General features: G+C 45.6%; 2 protein-coding genes across 2 annotated transcripts in view; one reads left to right on the top strand and one right to left on the bottom strand.

Annotated features, from left to right (window-relative positions):
* LOC142254791 (DNA topoisomerase 1-like) overlaps positions 1-23171 on the bottom strand; it is a 291550-nt gene that overhangs the window by 173085 nt on the left and 95294 nt on the right. The gene's annotated exons all lie outside the window — the stretch shown is intronic.
* Positions 1-23171, top strand: part of MLYCD (malonyl-CoA decarboxylase) — a 58606-nt gene that overhangs the window by 6755 nt on the left and 28680 nt on the right. Inside the window, exons 2-3 of the mRNA XM_075326088.1 lie at positions 9032-9144; positions 11378-11534. Coding sequence (XP_075182203.1) covers positions 9032-9144; positions 11378-11534 — 270 coding nt within the window. The remainder of the gene's footprint in view (positions 1-9031; positions 9145-11377; positions 11535-23171) is intronic.

Here is a 23171-nt window from a genome sequence, read left to right as displayed (position 1 = left end):
CAGCGCTGCAAGGCTGCGGGGCTAACCACTGAGCCACCACAAGACTGCGGGGCTAACCACTGAGCCACCACAAGACTGCGGGGCTAACCACTGAGCCACCACAAGACTGCAGGGCTAACCACTGAGCCGCCACAAGACTGCGGGGCTAACCACTGAGCCGCCACAAGACTGCAGGGCTAACCACTGAACCGCCACAAGACTGCAGGGCTAACCACTGAGCCGCCACAAGACTGCGGGTCTAACCACTGAGCCGCCACAAGACTGCGGGTCTAACCACTGAGCCGCCACAAGACTGCAGTGCTAACCACTGAGCCGCCACAAGACTGCGGGGCTAACCACTGAGCCGCCACAAGACTGCGGGGCTAACCACTGAGCCACCACAAGACTGCGGGGCTAACCACTGAGCCACCACAAGACTGCGGGGCTAACCACTGAGCCACCACAAGACTGCGGGGCTAACCACTGAGCCACCACAAGACTGCGGGGCTAACCACTGAGCCACCACAAGACTGCGGGGCTAACCACTGAGCCACCGTGCTGCCCATGTGCCATAATATCAGGCCATCCTTGTATATTTGGTGCCCACTGTCCTATATTTGGAGGGCTCACCCTTAGGCTTTCCCTTGAAGTAGATTCATCCGGCAGGGGGTGCCAGTATATATGGAAATCTTATTATTTCACGGCTAATCTGTGTGTTTTGTTTTCCAGCCGCTTCGTGTTTCGTGACCACTTTTACCAGTTTTTTTTTAACATACGTAAATGTTGCAGCAAATGGACCATTAAAGGGCATTTTAACCTGTGGGTCTCAGTGTGGCGCTGCTGCTAATATTCACCTTCACACGAGCTGCACTTTATAACACAGTGGGCGCCTTCTAAATAGCCATTTTATCTGGAAAATAGCATTAGAAATTAGTATACAGCGGCCGTAAACACGGGAAGTTATGGAACGAGGGTAGCAAAGGAAAAAAGGTGTAAAAAAGCGAGGCTTATTCCGCATATACAGAGGGAAAGGGTCTGACACTCGTGAATGGAAGTATTCTTGTTTACATATAGAATCTGAGGATTTGCCACAATTGTATCCAGTGCAAAAAGTGTCCACACTTCAGATTGATACATTGTAGATTTGTGCGGACACTGAGCATGCTCCATGCACAAATTGGACCAGTTTTATATATTTAAAGGGAACCTGTCAGGTCCCTTATGCTTCTAATCTAGATGCAGGGTGATGTGTGGCCTAGTAACCCCTTCCTACCCATCCCTGTGTTGTAATATTGTGTGATATGAATGTATACAAATATCAGTTTTATATATTTAAAGGGAACCTGTCAGGTCCCTTATGCTTCTAATCTAGACGCAGGGTGATGTGTGGCCTAGTAACCCCTTCCTACCCATCCCTGTGTTGTAATGTGAATGTATAAAATATATTTTATTACTTATGTGTTCTGTATGTAAATGTGCAGGGGCTCTAACCCCGGGGCATCACATCACCTTGTGGGTGTTTGCATGTTTTCCGTGGTATTATGCCATGGATTTACATGAGCGACGTCCCCGTCGCTCCTTGAGATCCTGCGCATGCGCACTTACCATTCCCGCAGCTTTCTTATCCAGGTGCTTGCTTCTTGGCTTCAGACGCACACTGAGCATGCTCAGAAGATTCCTGTCGTTCCGGTCATAAGCAGAGCGCATCTGAAGCTGGCAAATAAACAGCCGAGACAGCGCATGACCGGGACCGCAGGAGTCTTCTGAGCATGCTCAGTGCACGTCTGAAGCCGAGAAGCAAGCACCCGGATAAGAAAGCTGTGGGAATGGTAAGTGCGCATGCGTGGGATATCAAGGAGCGACAGGGACGTCGCTGATTTAAATCCATGGTATCACGCCCATAGGGACGTGATATCACAAAAAAACATGCAAACGCCCACAGGGCGAAATGACGCCCCGGAGGTAGAGCCCCTGCTCTTTTATATACGCAGCACATAAGTAATAAAACATATTTTTATACATTCATATTACAACACAGGGATGGGTAGGAAGGGGTTACTAGGCCACACATCACCCTGCTTCTAGATTAGAACGCATAAGGGACCTGACAGGTTCCCTTTAAGCTGTGAATTTGGCCGAGTAGAGGGTGATCGTCTTGTACTGGGAACCCTGGGGACGGAAAGGAGAAATAGATTCTACCTATTCTTGCAAATTCCAAAATCGGTGCATTATTCCCATTGAATCTATGGCCCCTCCTACCCGCACATCAGCGACAGAAATCCAAGTGGCGGCCTCTGTGTGTTTACTGGGGATTTTCTAGGTAATGTACATAGACAGCGGGCCCGCTTGACATATGGTGTAAAAATTATGGTCCTAAAAATTACAGTCTAAAAATAATCCATCCCTATGTGGCAGCAAATGACCGCTGATCATCTTGCATGCAGCCGATTATTTACCGGCCACGGTTGACTAATCCTACTGGACCCCTAGGTCATCAATGTAGGACCGGTGGGAGTTAGACACCCGGGACCCCCCATCAATCAGCCATTCTCACTTCTGGCAGCTGGATGTAGACTGTACGGATCCTGTAGTGTCTATATCCTAGCTGCACATCAGTGGCAGAAATCCAAGTGCTGACCTCTGTGGTGTTGGCGGGGATTTTTTAAGTAACGTACGTTGAGATGACAGGTCCGCTTTGCATATGGTCTAAAAATTACAGTCTAAAAATTATCCATCCTTATGTGGCAGCAAATGACCGCTGATCATCTTGCATGCAGCCAATTATTTACCGGCCATGGTTGACTAATCCTACTGGACCCTTAGGTAATCATCAATATAAGACCGGTGGGAATTAAATACCCGGGACCCCTATTGATCAGCCGTTCTCCCCTCTGGAGACTGGATTGTAGCCGATACAGATTGTGTAGTGTGTGCCGCCGGGTGCTGCAGAGCAGCGTCTATTCTCTGCAAATCAAGCATTTGTTTTTTCCATCATTGTCTGATAATCTGGAATATTTGATAATCCGGTAGCCGTCAGATTTACTGTCATTTATATCAATCTCTCATGTTCGGTCACTCTTTGGGTCACTCACTATCCACCATGGTACTTCTGTCCTGACTTTTTCAATACTACACTATAGGCAAAGCTTCTAACCACCGGACATCCGAGGTCGTCTTTTTTTTTTCTTCTTCTTCAATAGAAATATATATTTCTTATTTTAAAGTAAATTAGTCCTCATCTGAGTCTCGAGTGATCACAGGGATTTTTATTTTATTTTTTTCCAAGAACCACAAACTCAAACTGAAGTGGTGGAGGATTGCACGGTCACGGTGGCTTTCGTTACCGAGCATCGTTTCCGGCAATTAGTAAAAATCTGTCCATAATTTGTGTCATCCGATTCTGCAGAACGCCTGCGCTCCGGGCACTCCTGTTCTCAACAAGGTTTTTTTTGTTTTTTTTTAAAAAAAAAAAAAATTCTCCCAAAGTTTTTACTAGTGCATACTCCTCCTTCATAGACACAATATAATTTAGAGGGTATTTACAGAATTGTTCCCATATACTTGTATGAGCGGCGGATTGTGACTGATGATGCTGCGCTGCACCCTCCGCCCGACTGATCAGTCGTGGAAAGACTGACCGCGGGGCGGAAGGAACGCAGCCTGTAGCGTTTTTTGAGCAGCGCAATCCGTAGGATTTTGCTGCGCATGCTCTCTCTGGCTCCCTGCGCACGTAACCCCGATACACATCGGGTTATTAAGCAATGCGCTTAGGTTAGTTACCCGATATTTACACTGGTTACGTGTGCAGGGAGCCCGCGCTAAGCGGTGTACGCTGGTAACCAAGGTAAATATCAAGTAACCAAACAAAAAGTGCTTTGCTTTTAGCTGCCCGATATTTACCCTGGATACGTGTGCAGGGAGGCCGACACTTCCCCACTCGGCTCTGCCCCCTCCCGCACTCCGCATGTATATACACACACTCATACACACACACACTCACCTGTCCCCAGCCCTGCAGTCCCCGCGGCACTGACGTCCTCAGTGCCACGGCCCCCCTCGCGCTCCAACCCCCCCTCGCGCTCCGCCCCCCGCACACAACGGAGTTTGACAATGAATTCTGTTCTTTGTCATCCGTTGTACAACGCATCAGTCACATGCGTCAAGCAACGCATGTGACTGATGCAAAACAACGGAAATGTGGACCTAGCCTAACTCATCCGTTGCGTCAGTTGACAGCTAAAAAGATGGAACCGTCGATCAGTCGCAACGACGGACCTGACTGATTTGAAACCACTAAAGTGTGAAAGCAGCCTTAGGCTGTGCGCACACAGTGCGTTTTTATCACGTTTTTTTATGCGTTTTTGAGTACAGATTTGTCACAAAATCTGAAGGGAATCCTAATGGCAACAGATGAGAATCCGATGTCTCGTGCACACGTTGCTTATTTGTGACTCATGATTTGGTGCAGGAGATAATTTGCAGCTTTTCACTTTTTGCGGCATTTTTTCACCCATTGACTTCAATGAAGTCAGTTAAAATGATCGCGTATTTGCTGCCTTTTTGCAGTGTTTTATCGTATTGTTTTGGCTTGTGTTGGTCCATGCAGGTTTAGACCAGCAGTGTAATAGGGTTTTATTATCCATTTGGCCTCCGTGTCAGTAGGAGTGTCCCTGGGGCACATTCATATGGTAACTATGCTCCTGCATTGGTTACAAGTGTATTCTATATTATAATGGCTCCATGATTGTTACTTGATTTTGCACCTTGGTCTGCTCACTTTTTTGCACTGGCTTAGTTCTCCCTTTGTGAGACTCCCATACTTTAACACTGTGACCGTCGCGGAGTATCAGAGTGATGAGGGGTGACGTCCCTGAAGGTGCAGCGAGTCTATGGAGCCTCATCAGTGAGATTGTAATGCTTTTCTGTGTTGTTTTTTTTTTTTTTTTTCTCTCTCCCTGACCTTACATGTGCTGTTTTATGACCTTATCAAAGTTCAACTCCAACTTTGATGTGGTCTATGGTCATAAATCAGCACAGGAGACAGATAAAAGCATCTGAATGTCATTATGGCCTGATTTCCGGACCGGCCGCAAGTCTACTCATCAGCCATGTATGTGTTCAGGGGGCCGAGTTTGGGCCATAAGACCCCAGGCTGTTCGGAAAATTACAGTTTGTACACGGGTTGTGAAATTCATATATGTGAATCTGGCATTACGAATTTCTTGTAAGGGTTCATACAGACATTCGAGAAAAATTGACCTTTTTTGGGGGGAGATTGGGGGGACTTTGGTTGGCGTGTCATCGTTTTTTTTTTTTTTTTTTTTCCTCCTAGGTCAAGACAAAAAAAAAAACTTCCACTTTCTCCTTTCCAATTGTGAATATTAGACCACCCTTGGATGTCATGTCAGTGCGGTTCAAATCCCCCCCCCAAGTGAATAGGCAAAATCCGCACGAAAATCCGCAACAATAATTGACATGCTGCAGATTTTTCCGCACGAAAATCTGCACGATTTCCGCTGCGGAAAAATCCGCAGCGTGGGCACAGCATTTCCCAAATGCCATAGAAATGGCTGGGGAGTAGCTGTGCTGCAGATTTCTGGAAAATCCGCGGCAAAATCCGCGCAATTTCCGCAGCGTGGGCACATAGCCTTAGACTCAGATTGCCGATTTTTATCCAACCCTTGTATCAAAATAATCAAAAATCAGCTGTCTGAATGAGTCCTTAGAAAGGGCTCGCTGAAGGGTTCCAAGTTAACTCCTACTGCAAGGGACAAAAAGGACATTAGTAAAAATGAACTGTGCAACCTTTTGAAATGAAACATTTTAAGTTTTTAATCCATAAACTTATGCATTTAGCGATAAAAAAAAACACCCAAAAATGTCCAAGTGTGGCTGCTGAGTTCAGGCCCGTCCACCTTCCCCTGAGAATTTTCATTCTCCTGGAGAAGAAAATAACCCAACAACCTCCTAAATTATTTACTAACTTCTCCCCAATGTTTAATAACCAAGTTTCCACTTTTAGGATGTTTATTCGCAGCGAGATACCATATTGCAGAGGTCAGTGTGGTGCGTGTAAAGCTAATGGGAAACGTGCCGGCGCTGAATGGCAGCGCTGACTGCGGCTCCTGTATCTGCCGCGCACTCCGAATCAATTCTTCGCTCAATGTAAAAGCGCATTTGGCATACGGAGGAATCTGATTTATTTATTTATTTATTTTATTTTTTTTACTCTCCTAATCTCCTTCCGATATTGTTCCCCGTTCATTTGCATTCGGAAAATGTCTTTTTACATTCCCTTATCTCTTTACAGAACACAGCCTCTTGATTTGAAAGCACCCCGAGGTACACACAATTAAGTCTTTTCAGATTTAATTGAGGCCAGGCACACATGAAATGGAAAACATTATTATTATTTTTTTTTTTTTCTTTTACTCGGCTTGTTGTTGAGATCTTAACTCCACCGACGTGGAGGATTTTTATTTTGAAGGGTTTATTAATACTAAAAAATAATAAAAAAAAATGTAAAAACATAGATCTATCATATATGTGTGTGTGTGTATGTGTGTGTATATATATATATATTATATATATATATATATATATATATATATATATATATATATATATATATATATATATATATATATATAATATGTATATGTGTGTGTAGAGATATATATACACACACACATATATACACAAATATAATTTATGTATCTATATATTTATCTTTTAAACATAATATATAAAAAATATATATAATATATATTATAAAAAATGTATATAATAGCTATAAAAAAATTATATATATGTATGTATGTGTGTGTGAATAGATATAGAGATTTTGTGTTATACCATACCTGATGAAGAGACCGGAGTAGTCTCGAAAGCTTGCAATTATTACCATCTTTTCAGTTAGCCATTAAAAGGTATCAACCACTGAGGACTCTCTGTTCTTTTAAACAATTTTTTTTATGTGTGTGTGTATGTATGTGTATGTATATATGTATATATGTATGTATATATGTATGTATATATGTATGTATATATATAATATCTATCCTTTAAACACGTATATAATATATCGTATATATAAAAAAATATACACACACTATATATTTATAACGTGTGTGTATATTTATATATATTTTTTTCTTTTCTTTATAGATTATATTTTTTTTATATATATATTACACGTGTTTTTAAAGAGATAGAGAGATATATATATATATATATATAATCTCTATCTCTTTAAAAACACGTGTAATATATAAAAAAATATAATCTAGAAAAAAAAGAAAAATATATATATATACACACACGTTATAAGTACCACACACACACGGTGTATATATATATATAGTGTGTGTGTATTTTTTTTTATATATATATATATATTTATGATATATTATATACGTGTTTAAAGGATAGAGATAGATAGATATATATATATATATATATATATATATATATATATATATATCTTTTACATAATTTTTTTAGATAGAGATGCATATATATCTGTATCTAAAAATTGTCTATATGTAATTTTTTTTTATACATTTTTTTTTTATATATATATATATATAATATATATCTTTACATACATTTTGGTTAAGATTATTGAGAAGTCAATTTAACTGACGGCACTCCCAACATGCAGTCTGAACAGATGCAAAACTGCACATGACCCATCATAGCAAAAAGACAGTTGCACGCTGAAATGCTAAAGCATGCAAACAATGAATGCAAGATTATAGACATGCATTATTCTAGTATATGAGACATGCCTTGACGTGGCTACTGGGCAGATATAGAAATGGCCATTTTTTTGTAGATTTCCTTAAGCAGTAATGCCTGTCTATATTCTTGCATTTATTGTTTGCATGCTTTAGCATTTCAAAGTGCAACTGTCTTTTTTTTTTTTTTTTTTTTATGTCATGTTCAGTTTTACACCTGTTCAAACTGCATGTTGGGAGTGCCGTCAGTTAAATTGACTGTAAATTGTGTCCTACCACTCTGGCTTGGCGGCGACTGTCTTCCTGTCATTTTTCATGTCTAATTCCAGAGTTTAGAAAAGCCGCGTAACCATGATTAAAGCCATGCTCGCCATATTCCAGCTTCTTTCTTCTAGTTGGTGGATCCCCCCTGTGGTGCCACCAGTGTTGTTGGACCCCCCCGGCCCTTTGTTGGTTCCATCATGCCCTGTTATGCTCGCAGGGCAAGCAGGGGTTTTAAACCCACTGGGCCACGGCACACAGAAAACCCAGAGGGGCTTGACTGCAGAACCACACCTGGTTTTCACCAAAGCCTCTGATAGTGAGGCTAGGTGCCACTCGGGAAGACTGGTGCTGCGACAACTGGCCTCAGGGTACAGGTGCGACAGTCTCTGGAGAAAGATAACTGCAGCAGCAGGTGTCGAGGTTTTGACCGGGATGGATGGATGGATGCAGCAGCTGGTGTGGATACTTCACAGCAGTGGGTATCGTGGTTGGTGGCCAGTGTGGCAGCTGCAGCAGGTTAGGGATATCAGCAGCAGTACACTGAAACACAAACATATATCAGCAGCGGAAACTAGTACAATACAGCAGCGCAGTGCTAGGGGACTAGACAACTAGCAACGTAGAAGACTCGTTGCCCAGGCACTTCATAGAGGGAGGAAGTACCTTATATATCTGCAGCCTCTCGTCTGACCTGAGAGGCACTTCCGGGTTAGGGGTACGCTGGCCCTTTTAAGAAAGAGAGCTTGGCTCCACGCAAATTCCTAAGGCAGAAGCAGGAAGCCTGCGATGAGTGCACAGGCTCCATGAGACAGCAGCATAAGACGGGAACGGAGCGACCACCGCAGGAGGGCCAAATGGGTGAGAGGGCCGACGTCCCCATCAGGGGTAAAGGGGCAGGACAATGCGTGGACGCCGGTGTGGGTCTTACCCCTGTGATGATGTTTTCTTCTTTTGTACCTGCAGATAAATATCGATCTCTTACAATAACTTTTTTTTTTTTTTTGCGCTGTAATAGTTTTAATCATGATACATTTCCCTTCTTCCTGCAGGAAATGAATGGGATCCTGAAGGGCATGCTGTCCGAGTGGTTCTCGGTGGGATTCCTGAACCTGGAGAGGATAACCTGGCAGTCTCCCTGTGAGGTCTTGCAGAAGATTAGCGAGTAAGTGTGATCCCCGATCCGTTACTATAATTTTTATTTACCGCATGTTTTGTGTTTTCCTTTGAGATGGGGCTAAAAATTAGTTGCTCAGACTGGAGGTATTTTTTTTTTTTAAATTTTTTTTTTTTTTTATATATATAAAATTTTTGGGGGAATTTAAACGGTTTGTCCACTACTACATCCCCTTTCTCAATTGCTTTATTTCCCTGTATAAAAAAAGTAGCCTATGCTCTTCTCCAGTGCGGGTGCCATCCCAACCGTGTCGGTGCCTGTTCTCCTGGGGCTTGCATGACATTGTCAAGACATATAAGCCCTACAGACAATCAGTGGCCACTTCCTTCAGATTAAATGGACTGTAGAGGTGACCTGCTGTGACCCAGCAGCACCTCCCCGGCAATCACGTGATGGGTGTCACATATATGGGTGTCATATACATACATACATACATACATACATACATACATACATACATACATACATACATACCTAGATGCCGGGCCATGCGGTTGACTTACTGTAATACATACAGCTCACCATCCAGCTCTAGCTAAACCAGAATATGACAATTTATCAGAGTATACCACTGGCTGGTATGATGTCTCCATACACTGCACACACAGATATAAGAGGTTTCCGCTCTTCTGTCTCTATGCAGCTCATGTTCAAAAGTAGCAGAAACATGGAGGATATTATATAGCAGCATGGAGGACATTATATAGCAGCATGGAGGATATTATATAGCAGCATGGAGGATATTATATAGCAGCATGGAGGATATTATATAGCAGCATGGAGGACATTATACAGCAGCATGGAGGACATTATTTAGCAGCATGAAGCATATTATATAGCAGCATGGAGGATATTATATAGCAGCATGGAGGATATTATATAGCAGCATGGAGGATATTATATAGCAGCATGGAGGATATTATAAAGCAGCATGGAGGATATTATAAAGCAGCATGGAGGATATTATAAAGCAGCATGGAGGATATTATACGGCAGCATGGAGGATATTATACGGCAGCATGGAGGATATTATACGGCAGCATGGAGGATATTATACGGCAGCATGGAGGATATTATACGGCAGCATGGAGGATATTATACGGCAGCATGGAGGATATTATACGGCAGCATGGAGGATATTATACGGCAGCATGGAGGATATTATACGGCAGCATGGAGGATATTATACGGCAGCATGGAGGATATTATACGGCAGCATGGAGGATATTATACGGCAGCATGGAGGATATTATACGGCAGCATGGAGGATATTATACGGCAACATGGAGGATATTATAAGGCAGCATGGAGGATATTATAAGGCAGCATGGAGGATATTATATAGCAGCATGGAGGATATTATATAGCAGCATGGAGCATATTATACAGCAGCATGGAGCATATTATACAGCAGCATGGAGCATATTATACAGCAGCATGGAGGATATTATACAGCAGCATGGAGGATATTATATAGCAGCATGGAGGACATTGTACAGCAGCATGGAGGACATTGTACAGCAGCATGGAGGACATTGTACAGCAGCATGGAGGACATTGTACAGCAGCATGGAGGACATTGTACAGCAGTAGTGAGCAGTGTAGCTGTGAACCCAGCTCTAGGATAAGATAAATACTTAAAGCTGCTATCTTTAATAACTTATGCAGCAATATTGAGCAGTGTTTTAGTGAATACAACACTGTGGAGAGCTGTGTAAATACTGATCAGTGGAAATGTGAATCCAGCTCTAGGATAACATACATAAACAGTTAAAGGTACTATATTGAGGACATTACACAGTAATACTGAGCAGTGTAGTAGTGAATCCAGCTCTGGGGCGAGAGCAGGCATTTAATATAAGCAGCATGGAGGACATTATACATCAATACTGAGCAGTGTAGCAGCACTAGGGTGAGATAACATACTAGAAAGGTGCAGTTTTTTTTTCCTGCAGAGTGAATGATGGAAGGCCAAGAAGTGGCTCATAAGTGGAGAAAGAAGTAAATGTCTCTAAAATATTACAAACTTTCTTTTATTTGTACTATTTATGCAGATTGTTAAAATAACAGCGACCATTCATGCAGCAAACCTACCCACACCGGTCTCTCTTTTGAGGTGGGCGGCCTCTTTGGTTTAGATTTAGAATTTTAGTCGTCGACCTCTGTTTTTGAGACCATGGATATGGGAATAAACATTTGGTAATACCGGCTTTCTGTGCAGGTACGAGGCCGTACATCCTGTCAGGAACTGGACGGACATGAAGCGCAGAGTCGGCCCTTACAGGAGATGCTTCACCTTCACCCATAACGCAATGCCCGGGGAGCCCCTCATTGTGCTGCATGTGGCCCTGATGCAGAGCATTTTGGGGAATATTCAGGTGAGACTTTGCATGTTGCTTGGGCAGTATAAGTATATGCTTGGGTTTACCAAGTCATGAGGTTCGGACACTTACTTTTTTTTTTTATTAAAGAGGGAGCCTGGACAGATATGGGTGGCCCTCAAATTTAGACTGGATGTGAGCCCTGTGTGTCTCCCCCAGTAATATAGGCTGGATGTGAGGTCTGTGTGTCTCTCCCAGTAATATAGGCTGGATGTGAGGTCTGTGTGTCTCCCAGTAATATAGGCTGGATGTGAGGTCTGTGTGTCTCTCCCAGTAATATAGGCTGGATGTGAGGTCTGTGTGTCTCTCCCAGTAATATAGGCTGGATGTGAGGTCTGTGTGTCTCTCCCAGTGATATAGCCTGGATGTGAGGTCTGTATGTCTCTCCCAGTAATATAGGCTGGATGTGAGCTCTGTGTGTCTCTCCCAGTAATATAGGCTGGATGTGAGGTCTGTGTGTGTCTCCCAGTAATATAGGCTGGATGTGAGCTCTGTGTGTCTCTCCCAGTAATATAGGCTGGATGTGAGGTCTGTGTGTGTCTCCCAGTAATATAGGCTGGATGTGAGCTCTTTGTGTCTCTCCCAGTAATATAGGCTGGATGTGAGGTCTGTGTGTCTCTCCCAGTAATATAGGCTGGATGTGAGCTCTGTGTGTCTCTCCCAGTAATATAGGCTGGATGTGAGCTCTGTGTGTCTCTCCCAGTAATATAGGCTGGATGTGAGCTCTTTGTGTCTCTCCAGTAATATAGGCTGGATGTGAGCTCTGTGTGTCTCTCCCAGTAATATAGGCTGGATGTGAGCTCTGTGTGTCTCTCCCAGTAATATAGGCTGGATGTGAGCTCTGTGTGTCTCTCCCAGTAATATAGGCAGGATGTGAGGTCTGTGTGTCTCTCCCAGTAATATAGGCTGGATGTGAGCTCTGTGTGTCTCTCCCAGTAATATAGGCTGGATGTGAGCTCTGTGTGTCTCTCCCAGTAATATAGGCTGGATGTGAGCTCTGTGTGTCTCTCCCAGTAATATAGGCTGGATGTGAGCTCTGTGTGTCTCTCCCAGTAATATAGGCTGGATGTGAGCTCTGTGTGTCTCTCCCAGTAATATAGGCTGGATGTGAGCCCTGTGTGTCTCCCCCAATAATATAGGCTGGATGTGAGCTCTGTGTGTCTCTCCCAGTAATATAGGCTGGATGTGAGCCATGTGTGTCTCCCCCAGTAATATAGGCTGCATGTGAGGTCTGTGTGTCTCCCAGTAATATAGGCTGGATGTGAGCTCTGTGTGTCTCTCCCAGTAATATAGGCTGGATGTGAGCCATGTGTGTCTCCCCCAGTAATATAGGCTGGATGTGAGGTCTGTGTGTGTCTCCCAGTAATATAGGCTGGATGTGAGCTCTGTGTGTCTCTCCTAGTAATATAGGCTGGATGTGAGCCATGTGTGTCTCTCCCAGTAATGCAGGCTGGATGTGAGCTCTGTGTGTCTCTCCCAGTAATATAGGCTGGATGTGAGGTCTGTGTGTCTCTCCCAGTAATATAGGCTGGATGTGAGCTCTGTGTGTCTCTCCCAGTAATATAGGCTGGATGTTAGCTCTATATGTCTCTCCCAGTTAATATAGGCTGGATGTGAGGTCTGTGTGTCTCTCCCAGTAATATAGGCTGGATGTGAGCTATGTGTGTCTCTCCAGTAATATAGGCTGGATGTGAGCTCTGTGTGTCTCTACCAGTAATATAGGCTGGATGTGAGCTCTGTGTGTCTCTCCCAGTAATATAGGCTGGATGTGAGCTCTGTGTGTCTCTCCCAGTAATATAGGCTGGATGTGAAGTCTGTGTGTCTCTCCCAGTAATATAGCCTGGATGTGAGGTCTGTGTGTCTCTCCCAGTAATATAGCCTGGATGTGAGGCCTGTGTGTCTCTCCCAGTAATATAGGCTGGATGTGAGCCATGTGTGTCTCCCCCAGTAATATAGGCTGGATGTGAGGTCTGTGTGTGTCTCCCAGTAATATAGCCTGGATGTGAGGCCTGTGTGTCTCCCCCAGTAATATAGGCTGGATGTGAGCTCTGTGTGTCTCTCCCAGTAATATAGGCTGGATGTGAGCCATGTGTGTCTCCCCCAGTAATATAGGCTGGATGTGAGGTCTGTGTGTGTCTCCCAGTAATATAGCCTGGATGTGAGGCCTGTGTGTCTCCCCCAGTAATATAGGCTGGATGTGAGCTCTGTGTGTCTCTCCCAGTAATATAGGCTGGATGTGAGCCATGTGTGTCTCCCCCAGTAATATAGGCTGGATGTGAGGTCTGTGTGTGTCTCCCAGTAATATAGGCTGGATGTGAGCTCTATGTGTCTCTCCCAGTAATATAGGCTGGATGTGAGCTCTGTGTGTCTCTCCCAGTAATATAGGCTGGATGTGAGCTCTGTGTGTCTCTCCCAGTAATGCAGGCTGGATGTGAGGTCTGTGTGTCTCTCCCAGTAATATAGGCTGGATGTGAGGTCTGTGTGTCTCTCCCAGTAATATAGGCTGGATGTGAGGTCTGTGTCTCTCTCCCAGTAATATAGGCTGGATGTGAGCTCTGTGTGTCTCTCCAGTAATATAGGCTGGATGTGAGCTCTGTGTGTCTCTCCCAGTAATATAGGCTGGATGTGAGCTCTGTGTGTCTCTCCCAGTAATATAGGCTGGATGTTAGCTCTATATGTCTCTCCCAGTTAATATAGGCTGGATGTGAGGTCTGTGTGTCTCTCCCAGTAATATAGGCTGGATGTGAGCTATGTGTGTCTCTCCAGTAATATAGGCTGGATGTGAGCTCTGTGTGTCTCTACCAGTAATATAGGCTGGATGTGAGCTCTGTGTGTCTCTCCCAGTAATATAGGCTGGATGTGAGCTCTGTGTGTCTCTCCCAGTAATATAGGCTGGATGTGAGCTCTGTGTGTCTCTACCAGTAAAATAGACTGGATGTGAGCCCTGTGTGTCTCTCCCAGTAATATAGGCTGGATGTGAGGTCTGTGTGTCTCTCCCAGTAATATAGGCGGGATGTGAGCTCTGCGTGTCTCTCCCAGAAATATAGGCGGGATGTGAGCTCTGCGTGTCACTCCCAATAATATAGACTGGATGTGAGCTCTGCGTGTCTCTCCCAGTAATATAGGCTGGATGTGAGGTCTGTGTGTCTCCCAGTAATATAGGCTGGATGTGAGGTCTGTGTGTCTCTCCCAGTAATATAGGCTGGATGTGAGCTATGTGTGTCTCTCCAGTAATATAGGCTGGATGTGAGCTCTGTGTGTCTCTACCAGTAATATAGGCTGGATGTGAGGTCTGTGTGTCTCTCCCAGTAATATAGGCTGGATGTGAGGTCTGTGTGTCTCTCCCAGTAATATAGGCTGGATGTGAGGTCTGTGTGTCTCTCCCAGTAATATAGGCTGGATGTGAGCTCTGTGTGTCTCTACCAGTAATATAGGCTGGATGTGAGCTCTGTGTGTCTCTACCAGTAATATAGGCTGGATGTGAGCTCTGTGTGTCTCTCCCAGTAATATAGGCTGGATGTTAGCTCTATATGTCTCTCCCAGTTAATATAGGCTGGATGTGAGGTCTGTGTGTCTCTCCCAGTAATATAGGCTGGATGTGAGCTATGTGTGTCTCTCCAGTAATATAGGCTGGATGTGAGCTCTGTGTGTCTCTACCAGTAATATAGGCTGGATGTGAGCTCTGTGTGTCTCTCCCAGTAATATAGGCTGGATGTGAGCTCCGTGTGTCTCTCCCAGTAATATAGGCTGGATGTGAGCTCTGTGTGTCTCTCCCAGTAATATAGGCTGGATGTGAGGTCTGTGTGTCTCTCCCAGTAATATAGGCGGGATGTGAGGTCTGCGTGTCTCTCCCAGTAATATAGGCGGGATGTGAGCTCTGCGTGTCTCTCCCAGTAATATAGGCGGGATGTGAGCTCTGCGTGTCTCTCCCAATAATATAGACTGGATGTGAGCTCTGCGTGTCTCTCCCAGTAATATAGGCTGGATGTGAGCTCTGTGTGTCCCTCCAAGTAATATAGGCTGGATGTGAGGTCTGTGTGTTCCTCCCAGTAATATAGGCTGGATGTGAGCTCTGTGTGTCCCTCCCAGTAATATAGGCTGGATGTGAGCATTGTGTGTCTCTCCCAGTAATATAGACTGGATGTGAGCTCTGCGTGTCTCTCCCAGTAATATAGGCTGGATGTGAGCTCTGTGTGTCTCTCCCAGTAATATAGGCTGGATGTGAGGTCTGTGTGTCTCCCAGTAATATAGGCTGGATGTGAGGTCTGTGTGTCTCTCCCAGTAATATAGGCTGGATGTGAGCTCTGTGTGTCCCTCCCAGTAATATAGGCTGGATGTGAGCTCTGTGTGTCTCTCCCAGTAATATACGCTGGATGTGAGGTATGTGTGTCTCTCCCAGTAATATAGGCTGGATGTGAGGTCAGTGTGTCCCTCCCAGTAATATAGGCTGGATGTGAGCTCTGTATGTCTCTCCCAGTAATATAGGCTGGATGTGAGCTCTGTGTGTCTCTCCCAGTAATATAGGCTGGATATGAGCTCTGTGTGTCTCTCCCAGTAATATAGGCTGGATGTGAGCTCTGTGTGTCTCTCCCAGTAATGCAGGCTGGATGTGAGGTCTGTGTGTCTCTCCCAGTAATATAGGCTGGATGTGAGGTCTGTGTGTCTCTCCCAGTAATATAGGCTGGATGTGAGGTCTGTGTGTCTCTCCCAGTAATATAGGCTGGATGTGAGCTCTGTGTGTCTCTACCAGTAATATAGGCTGGATGTGAGCTCTGTGTGTCTCTACCAGTAATATAGGCTGGATGTGAGCTCTGTGTGTCTCTCCCAGTAATATAGACTGGATGTGAGCTCTGCGTGTCTCTCCCAGTAATATAGGCTAGATGTGAGGTCTGTGTGTCTCCCAGTAATATAGGCTGGATGTGAGGTCTGTGTGTCTCTCCCAGTAATATAGGCTGGATGTGAGGTCTGTGTGTCTCTCCAGTAATATAGGCTGGATGTGAGCTCTGTGTGTCTCTCCCAGTAATATAGGCTGGATGTGAGCTCTGTGTGTCTCTCCCAGTAATATAGGCTGGATGTTGGCTCTATATGTCTCTCCCAGTTAATATAGGCTGGATGTGAGGTCTGTGTGTCTCTCCCAGTAATATACGCAGGATGTGAGGTCTGTGTGTCTCTCCCAGTAATATAGGCTGGATGTGAGCTCTGTGTGTCCCTCCCAGTAATATAGGCTGGATGTGAGGTCTGTGTGTCTCTCCCAGTAATATAGGCTGGATGTGAGGTCTGTGTGTCTCTCCCAGTAATATAGGCTGGATGTGAGGTCTGTGTGTCTCCCAGTAATATAGGCTGGATGTGAGGTCTGTGTGTCTCTCCCAGTAATATAGGCTGGATGTGAGCTCTGTGTGTCCCTCCCAGTAATATAGGCTGGATGTGAGCTCTGTGTGTCTCTCCCAGTAATATAGGCTGGATGTGAGCTCTGTGTGTCTCTCCCAGTAATATAGGCTGGATGTGAGGTCTGTGTGTCTCTCCCAGTAATATAGGCTGGATGTGAGCTCTGTGTGTCTCTCCCAGTAATGCAGGCTGGATGTGAGGTCTGTGTGTCTCTCCCAGTAATATAGGCTGGATGTGAGGTCTGTGTGTCTCTCCCAGTAATATAGGCTGGATGTGAGGTCTGTGTGTCTCTCCCAGTAATATAGGCTGGATGTGAGCTCTGTGTGTCTCTCCCAGTAATATAGGCTGGATGTGAGGTCTGTGTGTCTCCCAGTAATATAGGCTGGATGTGAGCTCTGTGTGTCTCTCCCAGTAATATAGGCTGGATGTTAGCTCTATATGTCTCTCCCAGTTAATATAGGCTGGATGTGAGGTCTGTGTGTCTCTCCCAGTAATATAGGCTGGATGTGAGCTATGTGTGTCTCTCCAGTAATATAGGCTGGATGTGAGCTCTGTGTGTCTCTACCAGTAATATAGGCTGGATGTGAGCTCTGTGTGTCTCTCCCAGTAATATAGGCTGGATGTGAGCTCCGTGTGTCTCTCCCAGTAATATAGGCTGGATGTGAGCTCTGTGTGTCTCTCCCAGTAATATAGGCTGGATGTGAGGTCTGTGTGTCTCTCCCAGTAATATAGGCGGGATGTGAGGTCTGCGTGTCTCTCCCAGTAATATAGGCGGGATGTGAGCTCTGCGTGTCTCTCCCAGTAATATAGGCGGGATGTGAGCTCTGCGTGTCTCTCCCAATAATATAGACTGGATGTGAGCTCTGCGTGTCTCTCCCAGTAATATAGGCTGGATGTGAGCTCTGTGTGTCCCTCCAAGTAATATAGGCTGGATGTGAGGTCTGTGTGTTCCTCCCAGTAATATAGGCTGGATGTGAGCTCTGTGTGTCCCTCCCAGTAATATAGGCTGGATGTGAGCATTGTGTGTCTCTCCCAGTAATATAGACTGGATGTGAGCTCTGCGTGTCTCTCCCAGTAATATAGGCTGGATGTGAGCTCTGTGTGTCTCTCCCAGTAATATAGGCTGGATGTGAGGTCTGTGTGTCTCCCAGTAATATAGGCTGGATGTGAGGTCTGTGTGTCTCTCCCAGTAATATAGGCTGGATGTGAGCTCTGTGTGTCCCTCCCAGTAATATAGGCTGGATGTGAGCTCTGTGTGTCTCTCCCAGTAATATACGCTGGATGTGAGGTATGTGTGTCTCTCCCAGTAATATAGGCTGGATGTGAGGTCAGTGTGTCCCTCCCAGTAATATAGGCTGGATGTGAGCTCTGTATGTCTCTCCCAGTAATATAGGCTGGATGTGAGCTCTGTGTGTCTCTCCCAGTAATATAGGCTGGATATGAGCTCTGTGTGTCTCTCCCAGTAATATAGGCTGGATGTGAGCTCTGTGTGTCTCTCCCAGTAATGCAGGCTGGATGTGAGCTCTGTGTGTCTCTCCCAGTAATATAGGCTGGATGTGAGCTCTGTGTGTCTCTCCCAGTAATGCAGGCTGGATGTGAGGTCTGTGTGTCTCTCCCAGTAATATAGGCTGGATGTGAGGTCTGTGTGTCTCTCCCAGTAATATAGGCTGGATGTGAGGTCTGTGTGTCTCTCCCAGTAATATAGGCTGGATGTGAGGTCTGTGTGTCTCTCCCAGTAATATAGGCTGGATGTGAGCTCTGTGTGTCTCTACCAGTAATATAGGCTGGATGTGAGCTCTGTGTGTCTCTACCAGTAATATAGGCTGGATGTGAGCTCTGTGTGTCTCTCCCAGTAATATAGACTGGATGTGAGCTCTGCGTGTCTCTCCCAGTAATATAGGCTAGATGTGAGGTCTGTGTGTCTCCCAGTAATATAGGCTGGATGTGAGGTCTGTGTGTCTCTCCCAGTAATATAGGCTGGATGTGAGCTCTATGTGTCTCTCCAGTAATATAGGCTGGATGTGAGCTCTGTGTGTCTCTCCCAGTAATATAGGCTGGATGTGAGCTCTGTGTGTCTCTCCCAGTAATATAGGCTGGATGTTAGCTCTATATGTCTCTCCCAGTTAATATAGGCTGGATGTGAGGTCTGTGTGTCTCTCCCAGTAATATACGCAGGATGTGAGGTCTGTGTGTCTCTCCCAGTAATATAGGCTGGATGTGAGCTCTGTGTGTCCCTCCCAGTAATATAGGCTGGATGTGAGGTCTGTGTGTCTCTCCCAGTAATATAGGCTGGATGTGAGCTCTGTGTGTCTCTCCCAGTAATATAGGCTGGATGTGAGGTCTGTGTGTCTCCCAGTAATATAGGCTGGATGTGAGGTCTGTGTGTCTCTCCCAGTAATATAGGCTGGATGTGAGCTCTGTGTGTCCCTCCCAGTAATATAGGCTGGATGTGAGCTCTGTGTGTCTCTCCCAGTAATATAGGCTGGATGTGAGCTCTGTGTGTCTCTCCCAGTAATATAGGCTGGATGTGAGGTCTGTGTGTCTCTCCCAGTAATATAGGCTGGATGTGAGCTCTGTGTGTCTCTCCCAGTAATGCAGGCTGGATGTGAGGTCTGTGTGTCTCTCCCAGTAATATAGGCTGGATGTGAGGTCTGTGTGTCTCTCCCAGTAATATAGGCTGGATGTGAGGTCTGTGTGTCTCTCCCAGTAATATAGGCTGGATGTGAGCTCTGTGTGTCTCTCCCAGTAATATAGGCTGGATGTGAGGTCTGTGTGTCTCCCAGTAATATAGGCTGGATGTGAGCTCTGTGTGTTTCTCCAGTAATATAGGCTGGATGTGAGCTCTGTGTGTCTCTCCCAGTAATATAGGCTGGATGTGAGCTCTGTGTGTCTCTCCCAGTAATATAGGCTGGATGTTAGCTCTATATGTCTCTCCCAGTTAATATAGGCTGGATGTGAGGTCTGTGTGTCTCTCCCAGTAATATAGGCTGGATGTGAGCTCTGTGTGTCTCTCCCAGTAATATAGGCTGGATGTGAGCTCCGTGTGTCTCTCCCAGTAATATAGGCTGGATGTGAGCTCTGTGTGTCTCTCCCAGTAATATAGGCTGGATGTGAGGTCTGTGTGTCTCTCCCAGTAATATAGGCGGGATGTGAGGTCTGCGTGTCTCTCCCAGTAATATAGGCGGGATGTGAGCTCTGCGTGTCTCTCCCAGTAATATAGGCGGGATGTGAGCTCTGCGTGTCTCTCCCAATAATATAGACTGGATGTGAGCTCTGCGTGTCTCTCCCAGTAATATAGGCTGGATGTGAGCTCTGTGTGTCCCTCCAAGTAATATAGGCTGGATGTGAGGTCTGTGTGTTCCTCCCAGTAATATAGGCTGGATGTGAGCTCTGTGTGTCCCTCCCAGTAATATAGGCTGGATGTGAGCATTGTGTGTCTCTCCCAGTAATATAGACTGGATGTGAGCTCTGCGTGTCTCTCCCAGTAATATAGGCTGGATGTGAGCTCTGTGTGTCTCTCCCAGTAATATAGGCTGGATGTGAGGTCTGTGTGTCTCCCAGTAATATAGGCTGGATGTGAGGTCTGTGTGTCTCTCCCAGTAATATAGGCTGGATGTGAGCTCTGTGTGTCCCTCCCAGTAATATAGGCTGGATGTGAGCTCTGTGTGTCTCTCCCAGTAATATACGCTGGATGTGAGGTATGTGTGTCTCTCCCAGTAATATAGGCTGGATGTGAGGTCAGTGTGTCCCTCCCAGTAATATAGGCTGGATGTGAGCTCTGTATGTCTCTCCCAGTAATATAGGCTGGATGTGAGCTCTGTGTGTCTCTCCCAGTAATATAGGCTGGATATGAGCTCTGTGTGTCTCTCCCAGTAATATAGGCTGGATGTGAGCTCTGTGTGTCTCTCCCAGTAATGCAGGCTGGATGTGAGCTCTGTGTGTCTCTCCCAGTAATATAGGCTGGATGTGAGCTCTGTGTGTCTCTCCCAGTAATGCAGGCTGGATGTGAGGTCTGTGTGTCTCTCCCAGTAATATAGGCTGGATGTGAGGTCTGTGTGTCTCTCCCAGTAATATAGGCTGGATGTGAGGTCTGTGTGTCTCTCCCAGTAATATAGGCTGGATGTGAGGTCTGTGTGTCTCTCCCAGTAATATAGGCTGGATGTGAGCTCTGTGTGTCTCTACCAGTAATATAGGCTGGATGTGAGCTCTGTGTGTCTCTACCAGTAATATAGGCTGGATGTGAGCTCTGTGTGTCTCTCCCAGTAATATAGACTGGATGTGAGCTCTGCGTGTCTCTCCCAGTAATATAGGCTAGATGTGAGGTCTGTGTGTCTCCCAGTAATATAGGCTGGATGTGAGGTCTGTGTGTCTCTCCCAGTAATATAGGCTGGATGTGAGCTCTGTGTGTCTCTCCAGTAATATAGGCTGGATGTGAGCTCTGTGTGTCTCTCCCAGTAATATAGGCTGGATGTGAGCTCTGTGTGTCTCTCCCAGTAATATAGGCTGGATGTTAGCTCTATATGTCTCTCCCAGTTAATATAGGCTGGATGTGAGGTCTGTGTGTCTCTCCCAGTAATATACGCAGGATGTGAGGTCTGTGTGTCTCTCCCAGTAATATAGGCTGGATGTGAGCTCTGTGTGTCCCTCCCAGTAATATAGGCTGGATGTGAGGTCTGTGTGTCTCTCCCAGTAATATAGGCTGGATGTGAGCTCTGTGTGTCTCTCCCAGTAATATAGGCTGGATGTGAGGTCTGTGTGTCTCCCAGTAATATAGGCTGGATGTGAGGTCTGTGTGTCTCTCCCAGTAATATAGGCTGGATGTGAGCTCTGTGTGTCCCTCCCAGTAATATAGGCTGGATGTGAGCTCTGTGTGTCTCTCCCAGTAATATAGGCTGGATGTGAGCTCTGTGTGTCTCTCCCAGTAATATAGGCTGGATGTGAGGTCTGTGTGTCTCTCCCAGTAATATAGGCTGGATGTGAGCTCTGTGTGTCTCTCCCAGTAATGCAGGCTGGATGTGAGGTCTGTGTGTCTCTCCCAGTAATATAGGCTGGATGTGAGGTCTGTGTGTCTCTCCCAGTAATATAGGCTGGATGTGAGGTCTGTGTGTCTCTCCCAGTAATATAGGCTGGATGTGAGCTCTGTGTGTCTCTCCCAGTAATATAGGCTGGATGTGAGGTCTGTGTGTCTCCCAGTAATATAGGCTGGATGTGAGCTCTGTGTGTCTCTCCAGTAATATAGGCTGGATGTGAGCTCTGTGTGTCTCTCCCAGTAATATAGGCTGGATGTGAGCTCTGTGTGTCTCTCCTAGTAATATAGGCTGGATGTGAGGTCTGTGTGTCTCTCCCAGTAATATAGGCTGGATGTGAGCTATGTGTCTCTCCCAGTAATATAGGCTGGATGTGAGCTCTGTGTCTCTCCCAGTAATATAGGCTGGATGTGAGCTCTGTGTGTCTCTCCCAGTAATATAGGCTGGATGTTAGCTCTATATGTCTCTCCCAGTTAATATAGGCTGGATGTGAGGTCTGTGTGTCTCTCCCAGTAATATAGGCTGGATGTGAGCTATGTGTGTCTCTCCAGTAATATAGGCTGGATGTGAGCTCTGTGTGTCTCTACCAGTAATATAGGCTGGATGTGAGCTCTGTGTGTCTCTCCCAGTAATATAGGCTGGATGTGAGCTCTGTGTGTCTCTCCCAGTAATATAGGCTGGATGTGAGCTCTGTGTGTCTCTACCAGTAAAATAGACTGGATGTGAGCCCTGTGTGTCTCTCCCAGTAATATAGGCTGGATGTGAGGTCTGTGTGTCTCTCCCAGTAATATAGGCGGGATGTGAGCTCTGCGTGTCTCTCCCAGTAATATAGGCGGGATGTGAGCTCTGCGTGTCTCTCCCAATAATATAGACTGGATGTGAGCTCTGCGTGTCTCTCCCAGTAATATAGGCTGGATGTGAGGTCTGTGTGTCTCCCAGTAATATAGGCGGGATGTGAGCTCTGCGTGTCTCTCCCAGTAATATAGGCTGGATGTGAGCTCTGTGTGTCTCTCCAGTAATATAGGCTGGATGTGAGCTCTGTGTGTCTCTCCCAGTAATATAGGCTGGATGTGAGCTCTGTGTGTCTCTCCCAGTAATATAGGCTGGATGTTAGCTCTATATGTCTCTCCCAGTTAATATAGGCTGGATGTGAGGTCTGTGTGTCTCTCCCAGTAATATAGGCTGGATGTGAGCTATGTGTGTCTCTCCAGTAATATAGGCT

The sequence above is a fragment of the Anomaloglossus baeobatrachus genome, chromosome 10 (assembly GCF_048569485.1).
Source record: "Anomaloglossus baeobatrachus isolate aAnoBae1 chromosome 10, aAnoBae1.hap1, whole genome shotgun sequence".
NCBI classification, from domain to species: domain Eukaryota; kingdom Metazoa; phylum Chordata; class Amphibia; order Anura; family Aromobatidae; genus Anomaloglossus; species Anomaloglossus baeobatrachus.
The sequence above is the reverse complement of the archived record's forward strand: the minus strand, read 5'-3'. Positions and strand labels throughout refer to the sequence as shown.